Source organism: Barbus barbus, assembly GCF_936440315.1.
Source record: "Barbus barbus genome assembly, chromosome: 17".
NCBI classification, from domain to species: Eukaryota; Metazoa; Chordata; class Actinopteri; order Cypriniformes; family Cyprinidae; genus Barbus; species Barbus barbus.
Window position 1 is genome coordinate 31,058,037 of NC_136745.1, and position 14,038 is coordinate 31,072,074.

Sequence of the window (14,038 nt, forward strand, 5' to 3'; positions counted from 1 at the left end):
ATTTATACTGTAGAGATGGTCATTTATTGAAACTCAAATGCAAATATTGTAGTATTTTGAGATACTGATTTTTGACTTTCATGAGCTGTAAGCGCTAATCATCAAAATTAAAACAAAAAAACTTGTGAAATGTTTTACTTCACATGTAATGAATCTAGAATATATGAAAGTTTCACTTTTTGAAATAAATTACAAAAAATAATGAACTTTTTCATGATATTCACATTTTTTGAGCTGCACCTGTATATATACATATATATAATGTGTGTGTGTGTGTGTGTGTGTGTATATATATATATATATATATATATATATATATATATATGTATGTACACACGGACATATACATACAATAAAAAGAAACCAAGTAGAGAATAGAAAAAGCTAGTGTAAGGGGCCTTTTTTAAAGAAAACAAGCAGTTAGAAAACGAATATATAATATATATATTTGTGTGTGTGTGTGTGTGTGTGTGCTAATATATATATAATATGTTGAATGAATGAATGAATGATGCATTTATATAGCACTTTTATGTTGTGTTTATATATCTTGTTATATCTGTATAGCCTATTGTTTAGTAAATTATGCTGCGTCTTTAACATTCATTAAAAAATAAATAAAAAGCAGTAAGAACACACTGTCAGATTACAGCAGCTGCGGTGTAGTTCCACCGTCTGCCAGCAGGGGTCCGGGGCCATCGTCTCCATGGCAACATCACAAGAGTCCGACTCACTGATTGGATCGGAGGACTCACTCCAAACATCTGTTTGAGATGGCAGCTTTATTATTGATATAAGCATTTGGAAACAGCTCTCCATAATAATATTGTTGAATGGTATACAAAAGGCCTGTTTCCTAAACACAAGAGACTTTGAAAACCCCTGACATCACCGGGGAAATCAGTCAGACGTTCAGTCGCGCAAGACTCCCTGCATCTCATGAAAACCCTCACAAACCCTGAGCTCACACACAGTTCCTGCATGTTACTGTAATAAAGCAGCTTCAGTAGAGCAATGCAATTTGTTTTTCAAAGCTGTTCGTCTAATAAACTCCCTTTGGAAAGCAGTTGTGTTTAAAGTTTTGGCAGTAAACCCAAAATGACATAAGCAAGAATAAAGCAGTGAAACTATTTACCAGTTACTAGTTACTACAGCTGCTAGTGTTCAGACTGCAGTTCAGACCTAATAATCAAGTGTGAAAAGAGCAAAGACTCAACTAACCACTAAAAAATAAAGCATATACATAAACAAATAAAACAGTTATTGAATAAGCATCTGTCCTATTCTGTGTCGTAGACTCCTGAAATATTGGTATCTCATATTGTAGAGCAGTCACTGCAATTTGAGAAAGGAATCAATCAAATCTGTGTGTGTGTGTGTGTGTGTGTGTGTGTGTGTGTGTGTGTGTGTGTGAAAATATTCAAATGTAACTTCTTTGTAATGTTAACATTTTCATAAGTAACTGTAATTTAATTACACTTTTTTTCTCAGTAACTGTAGCAGATTACAGTTACATTTATTTTGTAATTAAATTATGTAATTCCGTTACATGTAACTAGTAACTCCCTGACACTGCATATAAAGGAAAGAATAAGCAGTGAAAGAAGCTTGAAGCCACAACAGCTTGAACCTCGAAATGATAAAGAGTTTGCAAGTGAAAAATAAAGCCCGTAATAAAACAAGAATCAACATAGCTTCACATTCGATGTCGCTGACATTCGCTGTTTATGCTCTTAAAACAATGCCAACTCTAAACAGTTAATACTGTTTAAAGGTCAGAACAACAACAGCATATAAGCTCTTACCTAGGATATATCTGGCGGATATCCGTCTTTCAGTTTTTGAGTTTTGATGTTGTTAGTGACATTTGCATTCATCTGTAATCACGATCACAGCAGCGTGCCTCAAAACATCAGATTCATCCGCGCACAACTCACATGACGACCAAAATAATGTTCCTCTGCATACAGTAGTTTCTACAAAATAATAAAATCAATATCTTATGTCTATGTATGTTTGTATTTGGTTTTAGCAGCCATAAGTGGGATCATGTACGTTCAGCTGATCATTACGACAAAATAAACCCCTTCAGGGTGATACAAGACCCTCCAATCTTAATTGAGTTTTAGTGATACCGACCGACTGACTGCACATTATCCTTTATATAAAAACATAAGTCTGTGATATGTTCTCATTTGCATAATCTTCGATTATTAAAAATAATAAATAAATAAAATGATGGAAACTTGGTGACTTTTGTGCCACTTTCTAATATGAATATGTGACCTGGGACCACAAAACCAGTCATAATTGAAGTCCAAATGAAGTTCTTAGCAATGCATATTACTAATCAAAAATTACGATTTGATATTTTTACGGTAGGAAATTTACAAAATATATTCATGGAACATGATCTTTAATTAATAACCTAATAATTTATGGCATTAAAGAAAAATTGATAATTTTGACCCATACAATGTATTGTTGTCTATTGCTACAAATATACCTGTGCTACTGATGACTGCTTTTGTGCTGCAGGGTCAAAAAATTGGGGACATGATTACAAAAAGGCTAAACGGTCTAAAAAATAGCCATAGGTTATTTTCACAGTCAAAAATGAGCACTATAGTAAAATAAATAAATTTTAAATAAAAAAAATATAAATTTTGGGGTACAATCAAATGTTTGTATGCAAGTATGTACACACACACACACATATATATATATATATAGACTGCCATGTGTGACTCCTAAGTGAGGAATAGCAGAGGAATAGATAACGTGTGTGATGTTGCAGATATAAATTCATCAGCAGCAGTCTAATACAGTTTGTGTACAAATATTTGTGACTCTAAAGGTCTGATGTGAGCGCCGACAGATTTCCCTGTAAACAGCAGGAAGAGTGCACTGACGTCCAGCACGGCTCATATCACGGTAGTCTGGGTTTCATGGATCACTGAGAAACACATTTCTGAGGTCAGACAGAGAGGAGGTGGATCGGAGGACATTCACATCTTCTGTTTCCGTCAGGAGCTCCAGCTCTGCAGAAGTCCAGTTGTGTCTGTAGTTTGGAAAGATGTGAAATACATTCCAGCTTTGTAGATGAGAAACACTCTTGGCCTGCTCCCTGAGGTTTAATATGACGGCCAGTGGTAGAACATCACCATCTAGTGTCCAAACACTCTCACAACCTCTAACAACATGAAGTTCAATAGAAATTCAGCCAATGGGAGCATACAATACAATGTGATTTGCTAGATATTGCATTTAAATGCATAAAACTGGAATAAACTTCATAATATTTATTGTAATCCTGGTGACCCTGAAGCACCAGAGAACAAACAGCAAAACAAATAAAAGTGAAGAACTTGATCTGAACAGCTCTCTTCTTTCATAAACCCTGCATATTTAATAAGAGTGATTTCAACAGAACTACAGGTTTAGGGGTTTTTCATGGGTCAGTTTGAATCAGTGTGAGATGTGAAACTCTGGTCTGTGTTTGGATCCTCACGGGGGTTTGAGATGCCCATCTGCTGCCCGCTGGCCCTGACCAAACCAAATACACATTAAAACAGGCTGCGTACGTGTGTGTGTGTGTGTGTGTGTGTGTGTGTGTGTGTGTGTGTGTGAAGCTTCATATATAAACAATAACAGTTCATGGTGTTCTGTACCTGCTGTGTGGTGAGTTTGAGCAGGTCTTCATACAGTCTTTTCCATCGGTCCGCCTCAGTCTGGAGGTCAGACATCACCTCAGCACTCCACCTGTGAGGAAACCAGAAAAATTATAGCATAATGTATAAATTAAAATAACATAAAAATAAATAAACTAATACAATTATATTAAAATGACAATAAATAAATAAATAAAATAAAATATAAAACGTGATTAATAAAATACATAATATTAAAATTAAATAATTAAATTAAATTATGACCTGCTGCAGGGTTCTGTGGAACGATTGGAGTGCACAGTATTTCTAATAGTATCCAACTCCACCTGTAACCTGTTCACCTGCAGCTCCAGGGACTCCTTCTCACCTGACAGACAATCCTTAAACCTGCCCACACACACACACACACCTATTTAAGTCGTGGCCTAATGGTTAGAGAATTGGACTCGTAATGCAAAGGTTGCGGGTTCGAGTCTCGGGCCGGCAGGGATTGTAGGTGGGGGGAGTGAATGTCCAGCGCTCTCTCCACCCTCAATACCACGACTGAGGTGCCCTTGAGCAAGACACCGAACCCCCAACTGCTCCCCGGGCGCCGCAGCATAAATGCCCACTGCTCCGGGTGTGTGTTCACGGTGTGTGTGTGTGTGTGTGCATTTGTTCACTACTCACTGCTGTGTGTGTGCACTTGGATGGGTTAAACGCAGAGCACCAATTTCGAGTATGGGTCACCATACTTGACAATACGTCACGACTTTACTTTACTTACTTTACTTAAGATGCGACTGAAATTACAACAACAGAGATTACATACACATATATTTATTTGTTTGATCAAAATTAATGCTAGGGACAATTTAGTATAGGCTGGATATTGGTAATGACGTCCGCAGACTTCTGGAGTTTATGAACCTCTTGACGTAGCTCATCCATCTCCGCTGCTGCTCGCAGAGCCACTCGAACTGTTCGGCCGTTTCACGAAGTTTGACGAGACTTTCTGAGTTCTCGCGCCGCAGTTCCTCCACCGTCCTCTGGTGGGCGCTGTGCTGATCGCGCAGATCCTGCCGAAGGGCTTCATGCAACATCTGGAGCTCCATCAGCTCCAGCGATTTACTGATCGATAAATATAAAATACAGACTTATAAAGGGTTAGTTTACCAAAAAAAATGAAAATTCTGTCATTAATTACTCACCCTCATGTCGTTCCAAACCCGTAAGACCTTCGTTCATCTTCGGAACACAAATTAAGATATTTTTGATGAAATCCGAGAGCTCTCTGAACCTCCATAGACAGCAAGGAAAGGATTTTAGTTTTCTTTGCGCACAGAAAGTATTCTCGTAGCTTTGTAAAACTACGGTTGAACCCCTGATGTCACATGGATATTTTAACGATGTCCTTACTATGTTTCTGAGCCTTGATCGTGTGAGGATCCTGTGTCTATCAGATCAGAGGATCAGAGAGCTCTCAGAATTCATCAAAAATATCTTAATTTGTGTTCTGAAGATGAACGAAGGTCTTACGGGTTTGGAACGACATGATGGCGAGTAATTAATTATATAATTTTCATTTTTTGGTGAACTCTCCCTTTAAGACTATAGACTATACTATAGATCTATAAACACTGTCCAACAAGTCCTAAAGTTTAATCTTAACTGGGACATCCTAAAATGCTTAACGTAGCTTGATGCGTTAATAGTGTTTTTAAAAGACCAAACTTAGTTAACACATTAAAGACAGACAAGCAGCTTGTAATAAGAACTCAACACGTTTAATTACATGTTAAGCATTTTCCATAGAAAACCATTACAAAGAAAACGCTTCAAGTGACTTAATGCATTAAGACAGTGTTTTTGAAAAACCAAACTCAGTAAACACATTATTAATAAAGCATACTATATACAGACAAACAGAGCCCATAATAAAACACTGCTTTAATGCATCCACATTGGTGTTTTCCTTATAACGGTTTTCTATGAGGAAAATGCTTAACGTGTTATTAAGCACGTTGCGTTCATATTCTGGACTCATCTGCTTGTCTGTGCATAGTATGATTTATTAATAACATGTTTACAGAGTTTGGTCTTTTAAAAACAATGTCTTAAAGCATTAAGTCATGTTAAGCGTTTTTCACATTAAGTGTTTTAATGTCCCTCTTAACCCTCTGATTTCCCACCTGTTTAGCTGCATCTCTAGGTCTTCTATTTTCTGAGTCTCCTCGCGGAGCTGCGTCTCCAGGACTTCAGCCTGCTGAGCTCTGAGCTGGGCCTCCTGGTGCAGCTCGTCCACCAGGCCCATGAGCTGCGTCTCTGAGCCCTGCAGCTGCTGTAAATCACAGCTCACCTGCTCCAGCTGAAGACACAGCAGGGAGGTGTCTCTCCAACGCTCCTCCGTCACAGAGATCAAGTGCTGCTGCAGGAGATCGGCCTGATCCTGACACACACACACACACACACACACACAGTATATACTGTACTGCATACACTTTATAACAGTATTCAACTATGTGCAATGTTGCAACAATAAGCCAATTCCATATAGTAGTTGAATAAAAAGTGCTGGAAAAGTACTGGAAATGTGCTTCCCCTCAGTTCATCCCAGATCAGGATGAGTTTGTTTCTTCATCAGGTTTGTATAAATGTGTCTCTGCATCTGTGTCTCAGCAATGGATGCTCTGCAGTGAATGGGTGCCGTCAGAATGAGAGTCCAAACAGCTGATAAAAACATCACAATAATCCACACCACTCCAGTCCATCAGTTAACATCTGGAGAAGACAAAAGCTCAAACACATCCAGCATTAAGATGTTTTTAACTAAAATACGAGTCCATAATCCATAATAACGCGTCCTCCAGAGAAAAAGTCCAGCCACATATTTGTTTAGAGCTGTTTTGTCTTGTAAACGCTGTTTGATCTGTGCAGATTTCTCTCCTGATCCAGACCAGAACACTTTTTTGTGATGTTTTTATCAGCTGTTTGGACTCTCATTCTGACGGCACCCATTCACTGCAGAGCATCCATTGCTGAGACACTGATGCAGAGACACATTTATACAAACCTGATGAAGAAACACTCATCCTGATCTCAGATGAACTGAGGGGGAGCGCATTTTTTGGGTAAACTATACATCTATGTTCAGTTGTGTAAAACCTAAAATGCTGCTACCATATACATATTTTATGGTATATTATGATCCAGCTGTACCTGCTGCTTCTGAAATCGCTCCAGCAGTTGCTCATACTTGATGCTCAGCTCCACATAGAGCTGCTCTTTCTGACACACACGCACCGACAGACCCTCCATCTCCGCCTGCAGAACCTGCTGACGCTCACCAGACACCAGCAGCTCGCGCTGGAGCACTGCTGCACACACACACACACACACACACACAGAGAGCGAGAGAGAGAGAGACACACGCACACACACAGAGAGCGAGAGAGAGAGAGACACACGCACACACACACAGAGAGAGAGACACACACACACACACACACACAGAGTGAGAGAGACACACACACACACACACACAGAGAGAGAGAAACACACACACACACACAGAGAGAAACACACACACACACACACACACACAGAGAGAGAGAAACACACACACACACACACACACACAGAGAGAGAGACACACACACACACACACACTCACTCACAGAGAGAGAGAGAGACACACACACACAGAGAGAGAGAAACACACACACAGAGAGAGAGAGAAACACACACACAGAGAGAGAGAGACACACACACACACACACACACATCACTGAGCAGCTGAAATCACGAGCTGACATTAGTTGCGTGCATAACGAAAAACTTCTGAAACTTTTGAAGCACAGCTGCACCAAATGAAAAATAGTCAAATAAACTAAAGTTAAATAATGCAAATAAACAAGTGATTCTAACAAAACATATCAGTAGTGTAAAATAAATACAAATAATGTTTCAATCTAAAATTACTTTGTTTAAAAAAGTAAAATAAACAGAGTATATAATTAGCCCGCTTTAAAGCTGAACTTTAATTGACATGAACATATAATGTTTTTTGACTTGACATGTTCCTTTCTAATATTTGTGACCCTCCATCCAGGCTAAAGTCTCAAAATCTAATTATGAGATAACAAGCATCAACGTTTGATTTCAACCATTCATTTCTTGTGCAAATCTGTGTAGTAATGAACCAACTGCAGGAATGGTGCAATTACAATTAAAAACATAATATAATTAGGGTCATTGTAATATATGAACAAATGTGTGAATATGAACAATGTTTTATATACCTCAGTTTAACGCAAAATGGTATTTTCATATTTCTGACATTTCATGCAGTGAGATCAAATAAATGCCATTTTAATTGGTCATGTCAAGAGTCAAATAAATGACAGGATTGTAGCAATTAATACATTTAAACTAAAAGCATTTTCTGGGCTTTTATGGCTCTGCCTGCAACAATAACCGTTCTCTTCACTGGTCTGTGTTTATCTAAACATCAGATTGATTTGTGCTCTTACCTTTCTCCTGAGACAGACGGATGCATTTGGCCGTGAGATACTGAATCTGACCGTAATCTTCATCTCTGTCAACTCTGAAAAATCTCCTCATAACCTCGATCTGATCTGATCTGATCTGGTCTCTCAGTCCTTCACAGCTGCTCTACAAACACTATGACAGGCAGCTCTGGCTCCGGGGCCCAAATACTCAAACACACACCAACCTGTCAGGAACATCCCTCTCATGTTTCACTGCAAACTCACTGCTTTACAGAAATTATCTGAAGACATTCGTTTTCATCAGCTGCTTACACACATCTTCAAAACGTTACACACAAATCCAAAACGCCTCACATCTCTTTCAAAACGAAGCACTGCATTCAAAATATCACAAACATCTCAAAGGCAAACATTTGCAAACATCTTTGCCATAATATTGATTCCTGTTAGATTTGTGTGTTTCATAGAGAACTGTGTGTTGTGTTTCATGAAACTGAAAACGGAGTCAAAGTCTGAGAATTAGTGTCTGGTTTTGTAGATCTGGTTTGTGCTTCTGCTGTTTGAGTGACAGCTTTCAGAAACTGTGTGACAAGGACAGAGTGTGTGTGGAAGCAGATTAAAAACACTGTTAAAATGTTAACTACTGTATTTAATTCACAACGAGCATTGCATTCATTTATTAATCTTTGTTAGTGTTAATCAATATACAACTGTTCATTGTTAGTTCATGCAAGTCAGATGCAACTTTTGATTTGAACTTTTTTAGTAAATGTTTAAATTAGTCAAATATGTTTCTGTTAGTTCATGTTAAGCAATGTACCCTTGCTGTAGTGTTACCAGATTTCTGTGCATTGCATTAAACACATTTACCCACCAAATAATCATGATTTAATCAAATATTAATATATTATTTTAAGTATTTCCAAATGATGTAGTATCTGTTGTACTGATTTAAATGAAAAACAACAACAGCATTGTACTGCATTGATAAGAATCTAATTAAACACCTTTGAGAATAATGAGAATTACAAACCTCAGTCGTAAAGCATCCAGACACGTTACAGTAATCAGTTTGGTATGCAAATTATGTTACAGTGCATTTTTTTATGCATAATAATTTTTAGGCCTACATCTGTTTATTTTTGCTTTGTGACCCAAGCATGTTTTATGAGATGGATGCAGATGTAAATCACTCCGGCGTGTTTCAGCGAGCAGCGACTCGTTCCACACATACTGAAAACCTGCCGCAGGCCTCAGGCTTCCTCTCATTATCTGATATTAGCGGCGTGATTATTAAAGGACGAGCTCCTCTTATGGACTCCAGTGACTAAACTAATGATGGAGAGTCAAATCTGAAGAGGAAGTCACATACACTGTAAATAATTACTTTATAATAAAGCTGTAAATAAATATTATTGGAGTATGTTTTACAAGAAAAGACTATAAAAGGCATGTTTTCTTAACATTTCTATGTAATGGTTTGTGAACTGCACTTTCGGAGTAAAAAAACAAATCAATTCTAACCCACTTTTCTTTTTTTCATGCTATATCAGCTGCAATGACAACAAACACACAATTCTTTTTCTTCTTTCAAAAATGGCGTTTATTTAAAAAAAGAGGAAAAAGTCACAATGTTACCTGCTGTTTCTGCACAAACAGTGAGATATAAAAGAACAGAACGTCTCTTCAAAGCTTTAAAGTCAACATGAAACAGCAGTTAAACACATTCTGCCTCTGTAATGAATGCAAGCACAGAATAAAACACACAACAGGTCACTGCAGCTTTTATCTCTCAATTCAAGCTTGGTTTCTCACAGTTCTGAGAGAAAAAAGCCAGAATTTCAAGATAGAAACAGCATTTAGATGAATTCTGAGTTTATGTCTTGCAGTTCTGTAAATGTATTTTTGTTTTCAGAGTAAAAAATGAAAAAGGTCATTGCATGTTTTTATCTCACAATTACGAGACAATTGTTATTTCATGATTCTGACTTTTCTCAGAATTGCATGTTTATATCTCAATTCTGATTTTATCTCTCAAAACAAATGTCTGAATTGTGAGAATAAGAAGTTTTAAGTTTTTTATTCAGTTTATTCTGTGATATAAACACAAGTCGGAGGAAAAAAGTCAGAACTGTGAGATATAAACAGAATTTGGACATTTTCTGGCAATTCTGGGATTATACCTTATGTTCTGGGGAAAAGTCAGAACTGTTAGATAAATTATTGTTAAATTCTGTGACAAACAGGCTTCTGTATTAATGTGCAACAGAACTCATCATGAAACAAGAGCAGGACAAGACTTGATTTGATCCGTCAGGAATGGATTGATTGGATGCTGAAAGGGGTCTCTACTTGAATAAAAGGACATAAAAGATTATAATCCAACTTTCTATTTCTTTATTGTTTGAGTAGCATGCACAGGTCAATCACTGCAAATAAGATCATCTGGGTCCAAGACTTTAAACTCGTCTGGAAGCCCAGACCCACTGATTCTAGTTTCGCAGAGATTTATAGAAACGGATGATCCTGTCTTTATTTTTAAATGCACATCTTAAACAATGAATATGAGCTAGTCTACATCTAAAACAAACATGATCTGCTTTTAATTTGCATGTTGATCATAAGCGGTTACTCTGAGTTTTTTCTGCATATGTGACCCTGGACCTCAAAACCAGTCATAAGGGTCTTTTTCTTTTTAATTGACATTAATGCATCATCTGAAGCTGAATAAATCATATTTCCATTGATGTATGGTTTGTTATGATAGGACAATATTTGAAAATCTGGAATCTGAGGGAGCAAAAAAAATCTAAATATTGAGAAAATCTCCTTTAAAGTTGTTCAAATGAAGTTCTTAGCAATGCATATTACTAATCAAAAATGAAGTTTAGATATATTTACGGTAGGAAATGTACTAAATATCTTCATGGAACATGATCTTTACTTAATATCCTAATGATTTTTGGCATTAAAGAAAAATAGATATTGCTACTGATGACTGCTTCTGTGCTGCAGGGTCATATATCTGGTTAAAAGAGATGTTTGCGGGAAATGTCTGGGTTTCTCAAGACGCTCAATGCATCACTATACAATAAAAACAAACCAACACAACATAATGAGCGTCAGTCTACGATGTCAGGTTTAATACGATAATCAGAGAACGAGAGCAAATAAATAAACTCTGAATAAAACAAGAAAGGTAACAAAGACATCGGCTGAAGAGTAACTGAGGAAAGCAGGGACAGACATCAAGCAGCAGAAAAACAATCAGACTTCACCAGTGTTTCTGCAAGACCACCTGAACTCAGAGCGAGGAACGACACAGAAGAACGTCTATCTGAGGTCAGACCAATCGAAAATTAACCAAATTATTGCACTGGATTCCTGCTTCTATCAATGGGCGGAAATTATAAATAAAAACAATCATGTGAGAGTGAGATGAACAGTATTATAATGACGCTGCATCGAGGGAAAAGAGTCCTGCTTTACCACTGCTGCCAACTGAAATCATCGTTCGAGCCGAACACCAGGAAGAAGCCCAGAATTGTGGCGAAGATCACGATGTTTCCCGTCAGAACCAGAGCACAGGCTCCCCAGGCCATCTGTGGACATCAATTATTCAGTCAACCGTCTGGAAATCAATATGATCAGTTCATGCTTAAAAAGGCAACGTGGCTTCAAATCAGTCTCTTACTGCCGTCAAATCCTCAGATCACATTCGGTTTCATCTTTTGACACTCTTTAAAGAAATAGTTCAGCCAAAAATGAACATTAGCTGAAAATGCTCAGTTCATCCCAGATCAGGATGAGTTTGTTTCTTCATCAGGTTTGTAGAAATGTGTCTCTGCATCAGTGTCTCATATTTGAGTTAAAAACATCTTAATGCTGGGTTTGTTTCAGCTTTTGTGTTCTCCAGATGTTAACTGATGGACTGGAGTGGTGTGGATTATTGTGATGTGTTTATCAGCTGTTTGGACTCTCATTCTGACGGCACCCATTCACTGCAGAGCATCCATTGCTGAGACACATTTCTACAAACCTGATGAAGAAACACACTCATCCTGATCTGGGATAAGATTCCTGATATCAATATAGAATTGAATCAAGCGCTGCAATCAAATCTATTCATGAAATGTGCATCAGTATCCAGCTCTAGCTATTTTTGTCATTATCAGAATCTCATCTTCTGATTCCTGAAAGAGAAACCGAATCCCTGCACACTGACTCCAGCTGAGTGTGCGGTTTCTCACTGGCTCATGTTGACTTTAACAGGACGGCTTGATATTTACCACATCAGCGCGGGCGAATATGATGGGCAGCCCGAAGGCGGACACCACGATGCCTGTGGTCAGGAATATGGCCAGCTCTTTGCAGGCGTTGCTGGCCGAGTCTGTGTCGTCCACCACGCGGCGAGAGATGCAGTATGGGATAGGAGACAGAATGTAGAAGAAGAGCAGGAACAGAGGCCAGTACGCACTGCACACAGACACAGTGTTAACAGACGCTCCGCAGGCGTATACAGCGGTTTATACGAGAGACACTCACTTATAGACGGGCAGAGCACAGCCCAGCATGAGGAACATCAGACCGATCGCTCCTCCAAACGACAGGCTGATCAGAGCTGAAACACAACACCGCTTCACATCAGATCACATCCACAACAAACACCTTCAGAGTCTTTAAAGAACTCTTCTGCTCACCAGGCCTGTGTTTATTTGATCCAAAGTACAGCAAAAGCAGCAATATTGTGAAATATTTTTATATTGGTTTTCTGTGTGAATATGTGTTAAAGTGTAATGTATTTCTGTGATCTGCAGCTGTATTTCCAGCATCATTACTCCAGTCTTCAGTGTCACATGATCTTCAGAAATCATAATAATATACTGATTTTGAAGACTGGAGTAATGATGCTGAAAATACAGCTGCAGATCACAGAAATAAATTACAAAAACACATTCACATAGAAAACTGATATTTAAATGTTAATAATATTTCACAATATTACTGTTTTTACTGTAGTTTGGATCAAATAAACACGGGCTCGGTGAACAGAAGAGACTTCTTTAAATTCTTTTAAAAATCTTACTTGGCTGGAGGTTTGTACATATTTCATCTAAATATCAACATTATCAGATTTAGTCATCTGAAACAGATTAGAGGTTAAATTATGTAAATGAGTGTCTCTGGACAATAGTGATCTCTGACACTGTATTGTGTTGAATATTGTTTCTGAGGGATGTGTGACACAATATTTCAGATTTGTGGAGTATTATAGTTTTTATTTTACAGTAAATTAGACCCTTGGGGTAAAATGGGCCGAGAGTGGCATGTTGTTATTAGGGTTATTATTTTCATTTAATAGTTATTGTAATTAATGATGTTACAACTCAGTATTTTCATTAATTAGACGTACATTTGAAGTGAAAATCATAGTTGTCCTGCAATAAGAATGCAGTTTGGTTTGAAAGGTTTTGATCCGCTTCACATGTTGACTGCAGTATATTTCAGATCCAGGGTTATTATGGTTAATGACAACTAAAATAAAAACCATAAAAAGAAAAAACATCTGTTACTTGAAATAAAATCAACATTAACTGAAATAAAATATAAAAAGCTTTTTTCTAAACATTTCTGTATTTAATTTAGTTTAACGGCTTTAATTAGTTATTAGATGTACTAAAATAACTTCAACAATAATTACCAAAATCTATATAGACATATATATGAAAATAAAAAATACCAAAAAAATCACCAAAATTTCATAAAAACTGAAATTGAAGTTAAAAAAGAAAAATATCAAACAAAAACAGATTAAAAATGTCTTCCCTTTTAATTAAAGTCTATAAGCTAATTGAGTGCAATCATTTAGATTCATAG

General features: G+C 37.4%; 1 protein-coding gene across 1 annotated transcript in view; it reads right to left on the bottom strand.

The window, feature by feature from the left end:
* Positions 1 to 9,745: 9,745 nt before the first annotated feature.
* The window catches only part of LOC306882925 (leptin receptor overlapping transcript-like 1), a 6,152-nt gene continuing 1,859 nt past the window's right edge, over positions 9,746 to 14,038 (bottom strand). The window contains exons 2-4 of the mRNA XM_079437929.1: positions 12,707 to 12,782; positions 12,451 to 12,637; positions 9,746 to 11,763 (exon numbers count right to left, since the gene is read on the bottom strand). Of these exons, the coding sequence (XP_079294055.1) occupies positions 11,647 to 11,763; positions 12,451 to 12,637; positions 12,707 to 12,782 (380 nt within the window). The 3' untranslated portion in view covers positions 9,746 to 11,646. The remainder of the gene's footprint in view (positions 11,764 to 12,450; positions 12,638 to 12,706; positions 12,783 to 14,038) is intronic.